Raw genomic sequence first — 19,944 nt, 5'->3', positions numbered from 1 at the left:
TAGAAATTCTTTAAAGCAACATTACTTTGACGTAATTTAAAGTATAAAATAGGTCAAAACATCAGCATATATTATATATATATATAAGTATAAGCATATATTAGCATAGCGGTTTGATTTTACGTTTCTATTTGAGATATTAAACTTCGTCATGTTTGTTGTGTTCAGTGCAGACAAACTGTATCATGACTGAAACTGAAAGTTCTCCTAAAACCTGCGATTGCCCCAACATTGAACGCATCTTCTCTGAAACATCACGTGTTTGGAAGTGAAGCAGCACTTTCATCCACGGGAGGACTTCTTAAAGAAAACTTTAATAACCGCATCAATCAGAAAGAAACCTCAAAGTCACGATTGATTTTCACTTATTTCTTTATTGCAGACTTATTTCTTCAGGTTTGCTTGTATACATGTCGGAGCTCAGGCCTGCAGGACTGAGCAGTATGTGAGTGTGCAGCCGGCGGGAACATCAACTCGCTCGCCGCGGCTCCACGTGTCTTGTTTAATCAAGACGAGTTGGATGACCTTGATTGTCACACTGTAGAATCTTCCCAACGGAGCGTTTTATATCTCGTTCCTTCCCGTCTGTCTGGACAATAGGATTGCGGTCGTCGAGCTACATAACCTCGTCCCTTCACACAAACTAGAACATACTAGGTGACAAAAACAATTCCTGCAGAACGCCACGGGCATTACTGCGAATCCAAAACATGAGGACTCACCCTGCGAGTAGTTCAGGGACTAAATCACAACAGATGTTAGAAAAGACACAACTCTATTCTCCTGGACACGACCTGTGTGTTTGATTCTTTTACAATATGTTGTATTTACACAAGTATTCTTCTCATCCGGCCGATTAAACTCACGTTGCTTCCAGAACGTTCGTGTCTTTGTGCTAAACACAAAGCTTTTCAGCAGAAACACTTTAATTGCATAACTTCCCAATTTGAAAACAAGTTTACTGCCCTTTACCGGGAAATCACACACGAGCTAAACGCACAGAACTAAAGTGCTTAATGAGAGACCGTCGTCCTCGGCGTGCGCCGCCTCTCTGGACGGGGGTACGGGTGAAGCTCCTGATGGGACAAGCGAACGAAGCAGAATCTCCAGTTTGTGAAGGTTTGAGAAAAGAGGCGAGGAGGCGAGGAGCTCCGTGTCTCTGAGTTCAGCCTCCAGGAAATGTGATGAGCAGGAATGTAAATGGTAAAAACTCCACTTTTCATTCTTCCAGAGAAACTTCAACACCTTTTCATTTCCACCTCACACCTCCCTCTGTGCTCACTCGAGGAGGTTTGGGCAGATGCTGGATGAACTTAACAGACGGAGGTTGCAGATGTTGGTTTTAACTCCATGTCAGCGGTGAGTGGAAGTGTGAGGCCTAGCTGCTGCTGCTGCTGCCGCCGCCACCAGGTTTGAAGCAGTCCTCCGTCACGCCCTGAGAGGCCAGCTCAGACAGAACGTTGTCCAGATAGTTGGGGTCGGGGTAGCCGTGGCCCGACAGGTTGGACATCATCTCGGTTTTGTGGTGGATGTTGTTCCACACCACCGTGTCGGGCTCTCCGGTGGTGCTCGACGTTCCCACGGTGAAGATGAGACGTCGCATCCACGCCACCTTCAGCAGCTCCAGCACCTGTCGACACACAAAGTGTGTGTACTTTAGAACAGGGACATTTCTAAACATCTCGTTCTCACGTGAGTCTGACAGTAAACGGATCATTTTGGGTTTGAAATAATAATAATAATAATAATAATATAATAATAATAATAATATAATAATAATAATAATATAAATAATATAATAATAATAATAATAATAATAATAATATAATAATAATAATAATAATAATAATAATAATAATAATAATAATAATATAATAATAATAATATGTGCACTTTAACGTCAGCTGAAGTCGAGCTTCACTCTGAAACTGAGATTATCTGAACGAATAACAAATACCTGACTGTACTTTAATAACTAATCAAAAGCTTCCTCCCAGTAAATAAGAGAAATAAAGATTATATTATTGGTAGATACAAACAAACATTTAATCTGCAGATTATATCATTTCCTTTAATCCCACAGAAGCTTTAATGTTTTCTGTTCTGAAGTTAAAGTTAAAGTTAGTCTCCTGCTGCACGAGCTGTGTGACGAAGATGATGAAGTCTAATAAACATGTTATAATAACACCAGGACATTATGTGTACATTAATAAACAGACACACACACACACACACACACACACAGTGTGTCTCCTACACACATACACATACACACACACACAGTCACACTGTGTGTCTGAGATGTCTCCACTGTGTGTCACACTGGGTGTGTGTGTCACACTGTGTGTGTGTGTGTGTGTGTGTGTAGCAGACACACTGTGTGTGTCTGAGATGTCTCCACTGTGTGTGTCCCACTGTGTGTGTCCCACTGTGTGTGTCACACTGTGTGTGTCACACTGTGTGTGTGTGTGTGTGTCACACTGTGTGTGTGTGTGTGTGTGTGTGTGTGTGTCACACTGTGTGTGTGTGTGTGTGTGTGTGTGTGTGTGTGTGTGTAGCAGACACACTGTGTGTACATGTCTGCAGAGCAGTTTGAGGATGGAGCAGCTCGTTACCTTCCTGCCCTTGTCGTTGTCTGGTAGGAAGCAGAAGCGAGGGAAGCCTCTGCAGGTGTACGGCTGTCCTGGGTTGGGATGCTCCGGGCCCTGGAGGAGAAGATATAAAGTTTAATAACAGAGCAGCTGGAACAACACAATAATCTAATGACCGTATACTAACAGCTCAATACAAATTGGATTCAAGTGCAACTTCAGATCAGCGATACCTGCGCCGCAATTTATCTGCACGGTTACAGATATAAGAAGGAAATTAAAGTTTTCCCAAAAGAGCGTAACAAAGGAGGGTGTCAGTGAGCGGCACCAAGGAGCACGCTCCTCCTGCCAACACATATCTGGACAGAAAGAGCTGCCGCGTCCTCCTCTGAACGTCCGTTACTTACATGCAAAGCTTCTATCGACGGCTTGTTGAGTAAAGTCTGTCGTCATGTTTAGAACAAGAACCCTTCACTAGATTAAATGAGTTTACAGGTGCAGTGAGCACCTTAGATGAGTTCCTCATCATGACGTTCAGTCCCGACGCAGCTTTATAAATAATAATAATAATAATAATAATAATAATCTTTATTTGTATAGCACCTTTCATACAAGAATTGCAGCCCAAAGTGCTTCACAGCAGAAACATAACAATTAGTACAAGGACAGAATAAGAACATTTACAGAACGATAATCACAGTGTTGATGTACATGAGTCTGAAGTACCATTATAACAATAGCAGAATTAAAATAATATAATATAGCAGAATTAAAATTGTATAAAATAGCAGAATTAAAATAATATAATATAGCAGAATTAAAATTATATAAAATAGCAGAATTAAAATAGCAGCCTTTACATTCTTTGACATTTTCATAATCCCTTTGTCTGTACTTTCATCTATATTTGTCTTTGCAAATAATCCACATACTTTCTTCCTCTCCCTGTTCTCTGCTTCCTTCTCCCAGAACATAAACTGTCTTTTATGTTCTTCCATTGTTTTCAACGCTTCAGATTTAATCTTTCTCTTTGACATTACTTTGTCCTCTTGCTCTCTCAACCTTACTTTTAACTTTCTTACTTCCTCAACACTAAATGATCCTCCTTCAGGAAAACCAAGCATAAAAATGTATGAAATCATTTAAATTAGTTTAAAGTGATAAAGATATATAAAATATCACCATTAAAAGACTAAAGTAAAGAGATATAAAATATCACCATTAAAAGACTAAAGTAAAGAGATATAAAATATCACTATTAAAAGGCTAAAGTAAAAATATATAAAATATCACTATTAAAAGGCTAAAGTAAAAATATATAAAATATCACTATTAAAAGGCTAAAGTAAAGAGATATAAAATATCACTATTAAAAGACTAAAGTAAAGAGATATAAAACATCACCATTAAAAGGCTAAAGTAAAGAGATATAAAATATCACTATTAAAAGGCTAAAGTAAAGAGATATAAAATATCACTATTAAAAGACTAAAGTAAAGAGATATAAAATATCACTATTAAAAGGCTAAAGTAAAGAGATATAAAATATCACTATTAAAAGACTAAAGTAAAGAGATATAAAATATCACTATTAAAAGGCTAAAGTAAAGAGATATAAAATATCACTATTAAAAGGCTAAAGTAAAAAGATATAAAATATCACCATTAAAAGGCTAAAGTAAAGAGATATAAAATATCACCATTAAAAGGCTAAAGTAAAGAGATATAAAATATCACCATTAAAAGGCTAAAGCAAAGATATATAAAATATCACCATTAAAAGGCTAAAGTAAAGAGATATAAAATATCACTATTAAAAGGCTAAAGTAAAAGATATAAAATATCACTATTAAAAGGCTAAAGTAAAGAGATATAAAATATCACTATTAAAAGGCTAAAGTAAAGAGATATAAAATATCACTATTAAAAGGCTAAAGTAAAGAGATATAAAATATCACTATTAAAAGGCTAAAGTAAAAAGATATAAAATATCACCATTAAAAGGCTAAAGTAAAGAGATATAAAATATCACCATTAAAAGGCTAAAGTAAAGAGATATAAAATATCACCATTAAAAGGCTAAAGCAAAGAGATATAAAATATCACCATTAAAAGGCTAAAGTAAAGAGATATAAAATATCACTATTAAAAGGCTAAAGTAAAAATATATAAAATATCACCATTAAAAGGCTAAAGTAAAATATATAAAATATCACTATTAAAAGGCTAAAGTAAAGAGATATAAAATATCACTATTAAAAGACTAAAGTACAGAGATATAAAATATCACCATTAAAAGGCTAAAGTGAAGAGATATAAAATATCACTATTAAAAGACTAAAGTAAAGAGATATAAAATATCACCATTAAAAGGCTAAAGTAAAGATATATAAAATATCACCATTAAAAGGCTAAAGTAAAGAGATATAAAATATCACCATTAAAAGGCTAAAGTAAAGAGATATAAAATATCACCATTAAAAGGCTAAAGTAAAGAGATATAAAATATCACCATTAAAAGACTAAAGTAAAGAGATATAAAATATCACTATTAAAAGGCTAAAGTAAAGAGATATAAAATATCACTATTAAAAGGCTAAAGTAAAGAGATATAAAATATCACTATTAAAAGGCTAAAGTAAAGAGATATAAATATCACCATTAAAGGCTAAAGTAAAGAGATATAAAATATCACCATTAAAAGGCTAAAGTGAAGAGATATAAAATATCACCATTAAAAGACTAAAGTAAAGAGATATAAAATATCACTATTAAAAGGCTAAAGTAGAGATATAAAATATCACTATTAAAAGGCTAAAGTAAAGAGATATAAAATATCACTATTAAAAGGCTAAAGTAAAGAGATATGTTTTTACTTTTGAAGATATTGAGCGAGCTTGCCTCCCTAATGTCTGCAGGTAAAGTGTTCCATAGCTTTGGTGCATAATTGCTAAAGGCTGCATCCCCAATTTTCTTTTGGATGTTTCTGGGAACATTTAATAAACCAGTAGTGGATGATCGTAATGTTTTTGGGGGCACATAGTTGATTAGAGAGTTGGCAGTGTAACTTGGTGCGGTTCCGTTTAGGGCTTTGTATACAAGAAGGAGGACCTTAAAGTCTAGAAGTTACTGGAAGCCAGTGTAGTGGCTAACATTGGACTGATGTGGTCTCTCCTCTTGGTTCTAGTCAGCAGCCTCGCTGCAGCGTTTTGAAGTAAAGAGTGCATTACAGTAATCGAGTCGGCTTGAGATGAAAGCATGGATTAGTTTTTCAGCATCCTTTTAATTTATAAATTGTCTGATTTTAGCTATATTTCTAAGGTGGAAGAATGATGTGTTTGTCAACTTGTTTATGTGGGACTTAAAGCTTAGATCTAAGTCTATGACAACACCAAGACTTGTGACTTCAGGAGGTTTAATCAAAGGAGTAAGTTTCCCCATGTTATTCAGCATCATCTCTCTTTTTGTTAAAGGACCTACTAGTAGGATTTCAGTTTTGTTCTCATTTAATTTTAAGAAATTATTGCTCATCCTTTTATTTATTGCTGACAGACAGGTGGTGAAGGAGTTAATAGCTGTAGCATCATTTGGTTCAGCAGAGATGTACAGTTGCGTGTCATCCGCGTAGCTATGGAAGCACACATTGTGTTCTCTAATGATGTCCCCCAGTGGTAGCATGTATAGGGAGAACAGTAATGGACCGAGGCAGCTCCCTTGTGGAACTCCAAAGTGGGCATCATGCTTCTCTGACACATGGTCTCCAAGCCTGACAAAATACTTTCTCCCTTTGATATATGTTCTGAACCAGTTTAATACACAGTCAGAAATACCAACCAGTTTGTCGAGACGATTAATTAGGATGTCATGGTCGATCGTGTCAAAATGCAGTTTCGGTACTGTGGCATAAATGATCTGCTTCTCGCTCTGTTTAGTAAAAAGACTTTCACTGGTCAGGAAGTTATTTCCTTTGGTGCGAGCGGTTTGTACAGAAACACACCTGAAGCATCAGAATTAATGTTTATTATAATGAAGAATACTTTTGAGTGTTTGTCCCTTTAATGATCAGATTTCTCAGGCAGGACAAGAACAAGTGAAGTGAACAAACGACCCATAATGCAACAATCCCTGCAGTCACAAAGAGAATCTGAGGATAACTGTCGTGTCCTTGAATAAAGTATGCATCTGTGAGCTCCATGTGGACGCTCTGATTCTGCAGCCCAGGTAGAGCGGCCGCTCGACGTGCAGACGTACCTGGATGCCAGGTGGGATGCTGTAGATGATCTGGATGGTGCCACAGTCTGGGTGGCCTGGCAGCGACTGGGCGATGCTGTAAATCTCCATCTTGCCTTTGGGCTGAGTGCCGGTCTTCTCTCCGTAGATTGTCTTACACGAGGGGCACTGCAGACTGCCGTCCTGAGGAGGAGAGCGGAGAGCCTCTTCAACAATCAATATAAACCAAATGTACATCGATCCGATCGGGAGACTTTTGTTCTGAGAGTCTCCATGCAGGTTAACATGCACAAATACTCTTATTACTGTTGTTCTGAATGTGATTCATATAAACAGAATATTCAGTTTATTCCCAAAGTGGCGTTTTCAGATTAAGTGTGATTATTTAATGTGATTGTTTTGTAGGTTTTAGGAGTTTCAGTACCGCTGCCTCTACCGGTTAATTTGTTATATCTATATTTGTCATTTTACCTGCAGAACACAGGAGCTGCTGCTCTACAGCTGCTGCTCTACAGCTAGTTTGTGTTATTGTGTGACTTTGTTGAATCCAAACTAACCTTTTAAAAACACCAAAGTCAAACAATAACACAAACTGATGGAGGCAGCTGTAGAGCAGCAGCTGTAGAGCAGCAGCTGTAGAGCAGCAGCTGTAGAGCAGCAGCTGTAGAGCAGCAGATGTAGAGCAGCAGCTGTAGAGCAGCAGCTGTTGAGCAGCAGCTGTAGAGCAGGAGCTGTAGAGCAGCAGCAGCTGTAGAGCAGCAGCAGCTCCTGTGTTCTGCAGGTAAAATGACTGTTTTTATCAATGGAGTCTGGTGGCTTTGAAGAGTATAGAAAACGGCTAAAATAAGTTTTTCCACGGCAGCACGCTGCTTTGCATAGCAACAGTTTCCATCATTAACGGTTGTGTACCTTTGTTCCGTTGTTGTACATGGCCAGCATGCAGAGCATGTGCAGGGTGTGTCCACATTTGATGAATTTCCCCACAGTGTCCGGCAGGATGCTCTGGCCCCCCTCCTCTGTGGACTGCGTCTCGTAGCCGGATGCATTGGACAGTTGATCCATGCAGATAATGCAGTCCTGAAGGAAACAGGGAATGTGTGTTTACTGAAGAAAAACTCTCTGATTTGCCCGTAGAAAAGACGACGACAAAGCTTCTTTCAGTTTGTGTCTGATGTCTGGGAGGGAAGAACTGCAGAGAAACATTTACCTCATCTGGTACTCCGGCAACTACCTCCATGTAGCGCTGAATCACCTCCTCAGGTCTCTGAGCTGAGGCTGTGAGGGATGAAAGAGAAAGCACAAAGTGATGAATGAGCTGCAACAGGCCAGACACTAAAAAGGTGATTCCAACCAACTGCTGTACTAAAAGCTGAGACTCTAGTGAAAGGAAATGATTCTCTTCACAATCCCATTTTAGAATTTCAGTCAAACGTTGGCCACAGTTTTACTTTCTGCTTCTGCTACGTGCCAAGAAATGCTAATCAAACATCCTAAAATCAAGAAATGGATAAAGTGCATCTGACTGCAGAACGTGCAAACACATGAAGCCCCAGAGACGACTTGATGAGAGGATGAACCAGTGCATGTTTCTATCATACGCACGTGTCAAGTCTCTTTAATTAAGAAACTCCTTTCTGAAAGAGGCTACACTATCAAACGAGTGTTTGAGTTCATCGCACCAGACTGCTCCATTTCATTCCAGATTTTGAAAGCTTTTCTTCCTCCCAGCTGAGAAACAAGTGAAACGTTTCCAGGAACATTGAAGTTAAGAGGCAGACACTGAGTGTGGAGGAGGTGTAATGCATGGTCATGCAGAGATGATCAAAGTAAATCAGGCAGAAATGAAAGAGGCAGCGATGAAGCAAAGCTTAAGATTTCTATGTGATGCAGCATGTCCCGCTGAAGCTGCTGCTAGTTCTTTATTCTCCCGTTTCAAATTCAAGAAGGAACCATAAACGCTTTGCTGACGATTGAATAATGTTACGCGTGGCGCGTTCCCTGCGCTAGTGCGCGCGTGGCGCGTTCCCGCTGCGCTAGTGCGCGTGCGCGTTCCCGCTGTGCTAGTGCGCGTGTCGCAGACAAGTCAAAGGTCAGAGCACAGCTCAGACTTATCTCCCTATTTGACAGTTTCACAAAAATCAATGGCCGCAGCTTTTCCCCCAACTAACACAACGGTGGAGCCGTGTGAACACCCTTTCTAAACACATGAAGACAAATGAAAGTGAGTTGATGAAGGATGAGATGTTTCTCAAGCCTGTGGTGGTGATAACTGGACCAAAAGAGAACGATGGAGAGAGAGGTGGAGGAAGGGCCGGTGGCGTGGTAGCTACCTCTCCTGTGCTGCCTCTTTGCTCTCCTAACTGAACTGCTGCTGCTGCTGCTGCTGCTGCTGCTGTGGGGCTTGCTGGGTCTGTTGGCTGGGGGGAGGAGAGGAGGAGGAAGCGAGAAAGGAGCAGGCTGCTGCTGTTGCTGCTGCTGCGTCTGCTGTTGCTGTTGTAGCTGCTGCCGCTGATGTAGCTGTTGCTGTTGCTGCTGCTGCTGCTGTTGCTGCTGCTGTTGCTGCTGCTGCTGTTGCTGCTGCTGTTGCTGCTGCTGCTGCTGCTGCTGCTGTTGCTGCTGCTGTTGCTGCTGCTGCTGCTGCTGCTGCTGTTGCTGCTGTTGCTGCTGTAGCTGCTGCTGTTGCTGCTGCTGCTGCTGCTGCTGCTGCTGCTGCTGCTGCTGCTGAGGGAGGGGGGCATTGGTGAAGTGCACGCCGAGTCCCACTGCTGACATCAAAATGGAGGCCATGCCTGGAGCGGGGTAGGGTGGGGTTGGGGTGGAGCGGGGTAGGGTGGGGTTGGGGTGAAGCGGGATGGGGTGGGGCAGGTGAGGGTTGAGAGCAAGTGGAGATATGCAGGAGTAGAAAGGAACAAATCAAAGGTATGAGAAATGTAGCAGCAACTGATGTTCCCACCGTGTCCTTCTCACACACACACACACACACTTGAACATGTGGAGATAGACCTTTGTAGATCTCACTGACTCAGCAAATATATATAAACTCTGCATAAATGAGTGATGCAGATAGACCCTGTTCACTTTAAAGCCCTTTGAGACATAGACCTCACATCTGTCCTATGTGTCAGATAGACCTGGTTCACCCTCAGTTGACGATATGCTGGAGATCCCGAGATATGTTGATTATGTGATGTGTGAAGCATCAACATACTGAATCTAATACATGTGTTTGTGAACGGTCAACACACACTCGCAGGGAGTACTGAAGACATTCATCAAGATACAAATCACATAATATTCTCATCATTCAGAGTCTGAATGATTTGATGTTATAGAAACTAAAATAAAAGTATTTTTTGAAACCAGGCTGAGGCTTTAGTAAGCAGGAGAGGAAATAACTGAGTCAGTTGAATATATAAAACAATATATAAAACATTGAACATGACCAACACATGTGACCAAAAGAGGAGAATGGCAGGACTGTGACTATTAAAACATATGTGAGTAAATCTATAAAAGAAGTTGTGTAACAGATGAGAACATGCAGTCACACTTATATCAAATGCACTGCTGGCAGGTGGAGCTGCAGCACACACACACGCACACACACACACACACACACACACACACGCACACGCACACGCACACGCGCACGCGCACACGCACACGCACACACACACACACACACACACACACACACACACACACACACACACACACACACACACACACACACAGGGTCTGACTTTATTAAAATAAAACTAAACCCTGGTTCACTTGCTGACTCTGGACCAGTTCGTCTCTGTTTCTGCGATCAGGACTTGTGTTTTAACGCTGGCATTAATCTCTGAGCGGCGTGTGGAGCAGATCCACTGAGGATCGATGTGCAGACTGTGGAATGTTTCCATGATGACAGCTGCACAATGCAGACGTGAGATTTAATACGTTCAACAGAAGCTGCTTTGTTACAACCATACGTTATGGCAATAACAAAGAAAGTTCTGCGTGGTGCTCTGCTCACACATCTGCCGTGTTCTCTACCTTCATGTCAGCGCTCCTCGCTGCCCCCCCCCCCTGCTCACATTACCGCCTCCTCGTCTCGTGCACGTCGCGCAGCTCAGTTACCTTTATTACCTTGTCTTGCAGCTTTAATGTATTTTACAAAGTACTAATAAATATTATTGTTGTGCACATGATATGAACACAGTTCAGTTTGCACTTTGTCCCATGAATTGTTTTCCAAATGAAAGGTTGAACATGAGGTGAAGTCACATGCGGAGACAACTGAAGCAGCTTTCTTCAGAGAACAGACTTAGTGAGAGCTCAACATCAGGTCACCTGTAGCGCTGGACAAACCAAACCCTAACCCAACAACAGCGGCTGCAGAAGTACTTATTCAACGAGTTGAACAGTGAAGTCTAAACAAACTAAGTGTGTAAAATACAAAGCGGATTACCACTGTTGTTCATTTCTGACTTATGATCATTCAAAGTGTACATTTGGAGAAGACGCTGCATGAATGAAATGATTCAGAGTCACGGTACGGTGCTTTTCACTAATGAGGTTCTGGTCCGCTCGTTTCCTGCAGGCTGATTGTATCGATTCAGTCGGCTTATCACAGCCGAGACTGAGGAATCATTTCAGAGTGTGCAGCAGAAAGACAGACAAAAAAACACCGTGTGCTCACTTTGCATGTCAATTTTGCCATTTTGTGACAATTACAACTTCCTGCCTGCGACACGTCAGCCTGCACCAGAACAGATTGTACTTTATGTCCCTTTTTAAACGTGCTGCATGTTCATTATTCTGCAGAGTCGCATGTCTTGTATGAAAACTGCTCTATGAATTAAGTGTTATTATCATTACATGTAAGGAAACTCAAAGCATTAAATACACGAGCATGTATGCAACCACTTCAAATATATTCAATATTTCTAAAGATGAAATGTGATTCCACCTGCTGCATCGAGCAGGCGATGAGTTAACGAGCGCCAGACTAACGAGGTGACCATGTTGGAGAATACAACATCTGATCTCACGGCGCCAAATCAACTCAATGTTGTTATTATGATTTACTTAAAGACAGAAATGATTTCACTGTTGAGCTCCATGATGCTACAAACAAGCATGTGTGAGGACCGCCTTGGAAAAGCAACGCAGAGTTAATCTATATTTATATACATCTATAATCTATATATATCTATATATATATCATCTATAATCTATATATATAATCTATATTTATATATAATATATATTTATATACATCTATAATCTATATTTATATATAATCTATAATCTATATTTATATATAATCTATAATCTATAAAGCATGGGAAGCGTGCAAATAAAATGTGAAGAGAGCAAAATGCCAAAACACACATTAATGCATTTGTCAGGCATCTTATTTAAATGTGACCTTCAGAAAGTCAGACCCTGTGTGTGTGTGTGTGTGTGTGTGTGTGTGTGTGTGTGTGTGTGTGTGTGTGTGTGTGTGTGTGTGTGTGTGTGTGTGTGTGTGTGTGAGCTCATGCAACACACCCAGCTGGTTGTTAGTCAGGATGACTGCGTGCCGACTCATTTCTGCTAACGTAACATATTTAGTAGAAAGTAGGATCACGGATATATTTGTATTTTGACATTCCAAGTTATTGAAATGCGAACAAGCCTAATTACTGTATTGCACTTAACGTATGTGTTAGGGTGACCCTCTTGTTCCAGCTGTCTGTGGCTGTTACTAAACACACTGACACTCACAGGACACATGCAGAGTGGTGCAGAACAGAGCGGAGGTAAGTCAGGATGGATAGTGACCCGTTTACCTGCCAGGGCAGAGCTTACACTGGTGGATCCATTCAGCTGCACAGAGATGGAGGGGACACTGCAGGACAGGAAACAAGGACAGGGACAGTCAGTCAGTAAAAACAGCAACAATGAACCAAGCAGGGAAAACAAAGACTTGTAACCGCTTCACTCTCCGACCCGCTGCACGGGATTGGAACATTGAGGCACGGTGACATTGGGAATAGCTGCGTGTGAATAAACTGCAAAGGTTTATTTAGCGTTACTGAAGGAGCTGAAGAAGAGACCACATCCAGAGATTGATTAACAACAACTTAACATTGACTGCATGTACATAATGCAACTGGGGAGCGTGACTCGACAACACATCTGCTTACTGTGCAGAACAGCCTTCACAGGAAGTAAAGGAGAAGTGTTAGTGCTGAAGTATAACGCAGCTTTACATCAAAGCATTATCTTCACTTCATTACTTTTTCATTTCACTGCTTAGTCTACAAAATGCCAAAGAGTAGTGAGAAGTGTCCATCAGAAGCTCAGTGACGCCTTTAAATATACAATATAAACTAAAACTCTTAATAAATGACTGAAACATTCAGTCAATGAACAAAGTGATTGTTTTAACTTGTACAAGTCGACAAACAACTTAATCCTGTTTATCTCCATTGTTGTAGTGCAGGAACCCTTTCCTCTAACCACCAAACTAATGAAAGTGCTTGAAAGAATGCAGACATGTGAAACCACATTCAGGTGACGGGGGCCAGTTTTACTCTCAGATCAGCAGAACAAGAGGACGCAGTCACACAATGGGAGGAAGTGTGTCCCTGATGACACGAGCTGACCTGCAACATGATGACATCCCTGTGTGGAGCAGAGTAACCACTTCATAACACTGCTTTACTTATTAACGTTATAATGCAGAACAGGTAGAAGTCTCTCAGACTGCCTGACACGTGTGGTCTGCTGTTAAAGATGCACCTCCCTGAGGAATCCTGTGTGAGCAATAACTGCATGAGATGAGATCATAACCAGTGTGAGCTGGGTGGAGAACATTTTAATGGCCTGTTATTCATTTCCAGTAGCTCAGAACACACTAAATTAAACTTAATTATAGCCCAAAGAAACGAAGTGAACTGTGTATTCATTAAACCACTTCAGTAAGCAACGCTTCATCCAAAACACTTTGTACAGAAAAGAAGGAGATGACACCGGCAGGAACCGAGCCAAGACAAACATACCACTGCAGGGCTGGAGCGGCAGATACTTGTGTCATTCCTCTTTTACCAGATAGGTCAAAGTGGAAACTGACAGGAAAGACAAAGGGGAAGGGTGGGGAGGGAAGGGTGGGGTGGGGGTGGGGCCCATGAAATGCATCCCTGGCTAACTGAGCCTGTTACCCTTTCCCACCAGACTAACGCACATAAACAATAAGCGATAGACTTCTTCCCCAGAGCCAGTACACAAGTAATGCTTTGGGTTTTGTTTGGTGTGACGACTGTTCTTTTGTGCTTTTACACGTCTGCATTTGTTCAAATGTATGTGCTTAAAATCAGAGTCTGAAAATGTTACAGAGGTTTCTTCTTTTTTATCTTTCTGTCGTTTCACTCGAGACTGAATTACACTGCAAATCACAATCCAGCACATCTACTGACCTTAACCCGTTGGCACTGGCAGAGCTGGGCAGAAGCGGGGCCGACAGTTGACTTCCAGAGGGTGGTGGAGGCCAGGGGCTCCCCCAGGACATTCCCCCCACAGAGAGGGGTCTCCTCGGGTACGGCGAGTACACAGAAGTGGGGTGAGCGGCGACAGCCCTCCCTGTCGCCTGAAGACTGGGCCGGTTCAGACTGCCTGATGAAAAGGAATGTCGTGAGCGGCTGGGCATGGGTCCTGTGCTGCTGTGGCTCAAACACTGCTGGCAGGAGCAAGCAGGGCCCGAGGAGGGGATGGCTGGGGGGCCAGCGGAGGCCAGTGGGTAGGGGAGGTTACACTGCCGTCGGACCTGCCGTCTAAAGCCCGTTGCTTTGTTAACTTGGGCCAGAGATGTGAGATCCACTATGTAATTGTATCCATGAGGGCCCAAGTCTGCCGTGCCTTGGCGGGCCTGATAGCTGTGCTCCAAAAGGATAGAGGTTCGAGTCTCGTATGGAGTCCATCCTCCTTCATCGTTGGGCCATTCCCAGTAAACACCACTGCCGAGGCCAGAGGACTGGGCAAACAGGGACCGACGTACTGAGCGGGTCTTTCCTGAAAAGAATTTAAGAAAACGTTTTTAGTTATTGAATACACTCAATTTAAACTCCTTATATAAAGAAATTAATCCATATTTTCAGCCAAAATCACAAAGTAGGGCTCTAACAGAGCCCAGAGAAGCCTTTATATAAAGATGTCATCATGTAAACAGCATGATCCTTGCTTTGGTGCAAGCTTAGCATAATGCCTGTTCAGTTATTTGGTTAATCATACTTTTGTTTCTTAACATTATCTAGTAAAGCACTGAGACTATAATAACTCACTTATAACAACAATTTGACATTGTTCATGTGCAAGCTATGTTGCCCTTGATTCAAACTAGTTAGCACGAATCAGCTGAGCTCAAAGAAGCAAAATGCTAATATTAAAAGCGTCAGCAGTGTGACGGCTTACAGAAAGGTTATGTTGGACAAGTTAGCTAACGTTAGATGACTTACAAGCATTTAACAAGACTGGTCCAAGTTTCAGAACTTCATCCTGGGTACTTGACTGGCTAATCTTAGCTTGCAGCTATGTAAACACGCATCAAAACAACAGCACCCCTGTAAGCTAATGCTAAGTAGCTAGCTAGCGTTATCTGTTAGCCTGGCCTGATGAGGTTTCCAGGCATAACATTAACAAATAAAAGATCACGGATGTTTAATACGGAGGTGTTACGTGTCATAGCGTGCTACATGGCTTACCTGTGTCCTGCCGAAACTGTTTCAAGCTTGGTATGTCGATGAGGTAAGGCGACAGTCTGGGGTCTGATTGTCCCAGGCAGATGCTCGTCGAGCCGGGTGCTCCTCCTCGCTGGCCCCGCGGTGACAGACACCGCTCGATGTAGGCGCTCACCTGGCCGCTGTAAGGCCGCCAGTAGCCCAGGTCATCCTGCCATTCCCACACCGCTATCATGGGCTGAGATTGTCCAACGGATCCCGAGGGTGTAGCTGATACAGACGGTCCATTTCTAGAGCCGTTTACCCTGGCACAGGAACCAGACACAATCGCCATATTCACCAAGCCAGTGTAAGCTAACAGCAGCTCGTTCTGGTTAGCTGGGCAACTGATTGTGGCAGCTACGACGAAGAAGATGTTCTGCTAGCTTGGCTCGTTAAAAAACTCCATTGTAAATATGTTAACACGGTTTAGATGAAGCTATGAAGTTAAAATCAAATGGTAGAGAGCCTTGATAAACATTCAAGTGCATGTTGACAAAGCGGATGCATTGAGAGGGCTTAGCAGCGCGCGGAGAACGTTAGCTTTGTGACAGCGTTGCCAGGGTTCCTTCCTCCTCCGCGGCTGCCTTCAGGGACCTCCAGGAAAAATCGTTAATTCAAGATACGTTTGTGGGACCCAGAATCAGAATAAGGTTTTCACTTACAAGGAATTTGCCTTGGTGTTTCGTCCAGACAATAAACATATTAAGTACTGAACAATCAAGAACATACATATAGAATAGAAATAAATTACAATACAGATATGAAAAAAAGATATAAACGTGTTAGAAATGTGTAGCTGTTTCAGAATGAGAGCGAACCATGTCAAACATATACATGCCACGCAGCATCTGATAAACAAAGCATGCTCCTATGGGAAGTTAGGTGATTGGGAAAAAGCAATTATATTCTAAATCACTGAGTGTGATGATATTACCTTAAATTCAATATGTTTATGTTTTGTTTAACAAAGAAACAGGGGGTACAATCAAGCCATGTAAGTGGGTGAAGATGTGATAAAACAGGAATAATTCTTTCTGGAGAAATCCTGGAGACTTCAAGGATCTTATAATATTACATTACAGTTCATTTAGCTGACGCTTTTGTCCAAAACGACTTACAAAAAGTGCAATTATGAGGATACAACTCCAAACAGCAAGAATCTTACAAGTACATTAGCTTCATTAGCTCCGTCAGTGACAGTGACATTTTTGATTCCCAGTTTGAGAGAAACTGTGTGTGACAGTCCTAGCTAATTATATTTATTCTTCTTAAAACATTATTCTTTAAAAAAAAAGCTTTTATATATGCATTCATTGCAATTTCTTAATCTCTATTGTATTTTCTTTTCTTGTTGTGAGCACTTTGCAACATTGTTGAGAAAAGTGCTATACAAATAGCTTTAATTATCATTATTATTATTATTATTATTATTATTAATAATATTTCATCTGCACACGTATCAACATTGCAACAATTATCCTGTTTTACTCCTGCTGGCAAAAGCTTCTAGCACACAAAGTTCTGTCTTATCTTATCTTAACCCTCCTCATGTCTAAATCAGTATCTTACAGGGTGCACCTGAACGTTGCATTCTTCTTCTTGTACAACACACTTCTTCATTGTCCATCCTCCACTTCTTGCTCTGCCTCTTTATTTAAAGGACATTATATCCCTCTCAAAAGCATTGCTGCCCTCAGCTGGACATTAAAGGGTATGACACAAATAACACTTTAATAATTCTAAATATATCCGTCTAAAACTTCAAACTGGTTCCTTAAATACTCGTTAAAACCCATCTTATAAAAATAAATATGACAATATATTATATAATTCAAAATAAGAAGCTGGTAGATGTAGTTGTCTGACATTAAGCTGACTTATAAAACCATATGTTTCCATTTCTGTCATCAAAAGCAAAGTCTTTGACCTAAATATATATAAAGCAGGCTCAACTTAATTGCATTCTGTCCACAATACTGAGCACAACTAATGCAACATGGGTTATATAAAACACTAAAGATTAAAATACACTGCTTTCTAATCTTTATGCCATGGCCTGGGATACTGATAAAGTTTGTTTATCTGGAGGGTCTTCATTAAGTTCACATAAAGATAATAGAAGTTGACAGGCCTGACACCAGTTTGACCGTCCTTTGAATTACACCTCCGCTGTGATTTGCACATTATCCCACAAACTGACACTTAATCAATGACTAATTCCACGCCAAGGTGTCTCACGATGACTAATGCAATAAAGTGAGCTGATCTAAAAGTATGATGTTGCCAGATAAAACATTGTTCAGTTCTGCTTTTTGCAATATTACCAGGACACAATATTTTCACACATATTAAACAATAAAAATGAGAAATTGCCGCATGAAGCCAATAATGGGTTCCAAGCCAGTGAGTCAAATAATTTAACTTTGAGAGCATGGCTTTGATTTATCATTTTGCAAGGTCTTCATCTGCGAGCTAGAACATTTGAAAGTGCTGCAGTTTAAGTGGTGTCTGACAAACTGACCCCTGAGAACAGAAGAGAATATGTTTAGCTTTTTTCTCTCTTTTTATACATGCACACCATCAATTCATTGTGTGTGTCACAGGTAAAGCTGCGGCGATTAGTCGATTAACAGAAACATAATTGCCAATTCTTTAGAAAAATGAATCATCTTAAAGTCATTTTTCATGCAAGAAATGGAGGAAATGCTGTTTTCAGCATCTGATATGGAGATTTTCTGCTTTCTCCGTTCTGCATCACATTAAAATGAATATATTTGGCTTTCTGACTGACAACACGAGACATTTAAACACATCTTGCACTTTGAGAAACTGGGATGTCACCATTTCTGACATTTTGAAGACCAAACCATTAATCAGGAAAGATAATTGTCAGATTAATGGATGATGAAAATAATAGTTAGTTGCAGACGAACGCAACTAAATATAGAAAACATCTAATGCAAGAACATTTTCTGTGTGAGCGTTTAAAGGTTCAGGTTCAAGGTTGTAAGATATTTGTACCTTGTGTTGGTGGTGCACGCTGCAAGACTTGAGATCCATTCAAACAAATCAGCAGCAACAGTTTCCCTGAAATAATCCTACGAATACACTTCCAGTCAGGTGCTTTCAGAGGGACTATGTTCTCTTGATCTGTTGTCCTGCAGCTGGAGGTCCCACACTAAGCAGTGAGTGCTCGCAAGCCAAAGTGTTAAAACAGTTTTTACTACATGCTGCAAGGTTATGATGATGAATCAGGATGCACATGTTAATGTGGGATATGGCCCCTCCAACATTCAAATATAAACTAATTATAAGCACAAACCTCCCCACATGGTCGACGAACAATCATGCAAACAATTTAAAGCAGTTTAAAAGTTCCACCACATTCAGCAACAGAGCTGCACATCAGAACACAATGGGTAACATGAAACAATACACACTCATTAAAAGACAATGCCTTTGTATATGAATGGGTTTAAGCACACTAATACGAACATGTTTTCAAGAGGGATTTGAAAGCAGCTCCTCGGGGAGGATGTTTGTGACACATTGGAATAATAATGAACCTGTAAATGTGGGCACCTGAGCAATACTCCTTGGCACAAGCGATGAACAGAAAGGCTGCAGAGGATGATATGCAGCGTGTTCAGGTAGAGCAGGTGTGTGCAGCTGCTGGTGTGTGTTTCACATGTGAGAGTTGATTGAAAAAGGTTGAATGGAGCTGAATCCATGGACAATGTTCAGAACTGATCTTTGTGTGAGTCTCACTTCCCCCACCTCTTTCCTGAAGGCATGCCACCTCCATCGCTGTCAACACAGACATCATTAAGTGCGGTTCAGCAGTGAACAGTGGCATGGAAGTAGGAATGTGAGGAATGTGGATAAAAGAAGTTGAGGAGGAGGAGGAGGAGGAGGAGGAGGAGGGCTTGGATCTCTGCCCAGTGTTATGCCTGTGCACACCTGGCAGCTGTTGGAGTGTCAAGTTTGGAAAGTACTAAATATTTGGAAGCACAGACCTCCCGTCTGTCCGATAGGAGCTTTAACTGCATGTTTGAAAGAGCATATATCGGCCTCAACGTCTGTCTGTGTTGTGTAGAGCAGAACTGTAATGAGGGGGGGGGGGGCTGGCAGGCTGCCTGGCACACTGTCATCATATAAGAACTTATAGTTATTAAAGGGAACACTCAGCGTTACCTTCAGAAGCCTCTTCGTCATTTCTCCTGCTTTCACTCATGATGTCAGAACCCCTCGCTCTCCTCGTTATAGAGATTGATACAGACCCCCCCCCCCACCGACTTCACTTTACATCAAAGGTTGTTCAGGTGAGACACCTTTAATATTTATTATGCAATCAGAGTACAGACACTACTGGATAA

At 41.0% G+C, this 19,944-nt stretch overlaps 1 protein-coding gene across 2 annotated transcripts; it reads right to left on the bottom strand.

The window, feature by feature from the left end:
- Window positions 1–354: 354 nt before the first annotated feature.
- dtx2 (deltex 2, E3 ubiquitin ligase) lies at window positions 355–16,157 on the bottom strand. Of its 2 annotated transcripts, XM_029448499.1 has the most exons (10): window positions 15,551–16,157; window positions 14,270–14,861; window positions 12,641–12,699; window positions 9,490–9,610; window positions 9,152–9,288; window positions 8,029–8,096; window positions 7,731–7,898; window positions 6,843–7,004; window positions 2,616–2,705; window positions 355–1,630 (listed from the first exon to the last, which is right to left on the bottom strand). In XM_029448499.1, the coding sequence occupies exons 1-10, from the start codon at window positions 15,858–15,860 to the stop codon at window positions 1,379–1,381; spliced, it is 1,959 nt and encodes a 652-aa protein (XP_029304359.1). In that variant the 5' UTR covers window positions 15,861–16,157; the 3' UTR covers window positions 355–1,378. The 2 variants fall into 2 exon arrangements, with proteins under 2 accessions (XP_029304359.1, XP_029304358.1); XM_029448498.1 differs by lacking the exons at window positions 9,152–9,288; window positions 9,490–9,610.
- Between the last annotated feature and the right edge of the window lie 3,787 nt (window positions 16,158–19,944).

The sequence above is a fragment of the Cottoperca gobio genome, chromosome 14 (genome assembly GCF_900634415.1).
Source record: "Cottoperca gobio chromosome 14, fCotGob3.1, whole genome shotgun sequence".
Classification (NCBI taxonomy): domain Eukaryota; kingdom Metazoa; phylum Chordata; class Actinopteri; order Perciformes; family Bovichtidae; genus Cottoperca; species Cottoperca gobio.
Note: the sequence above shows the minus strand (reverse complement) of the source record. Positions and strands in the feature narration are given on the sequence as shown.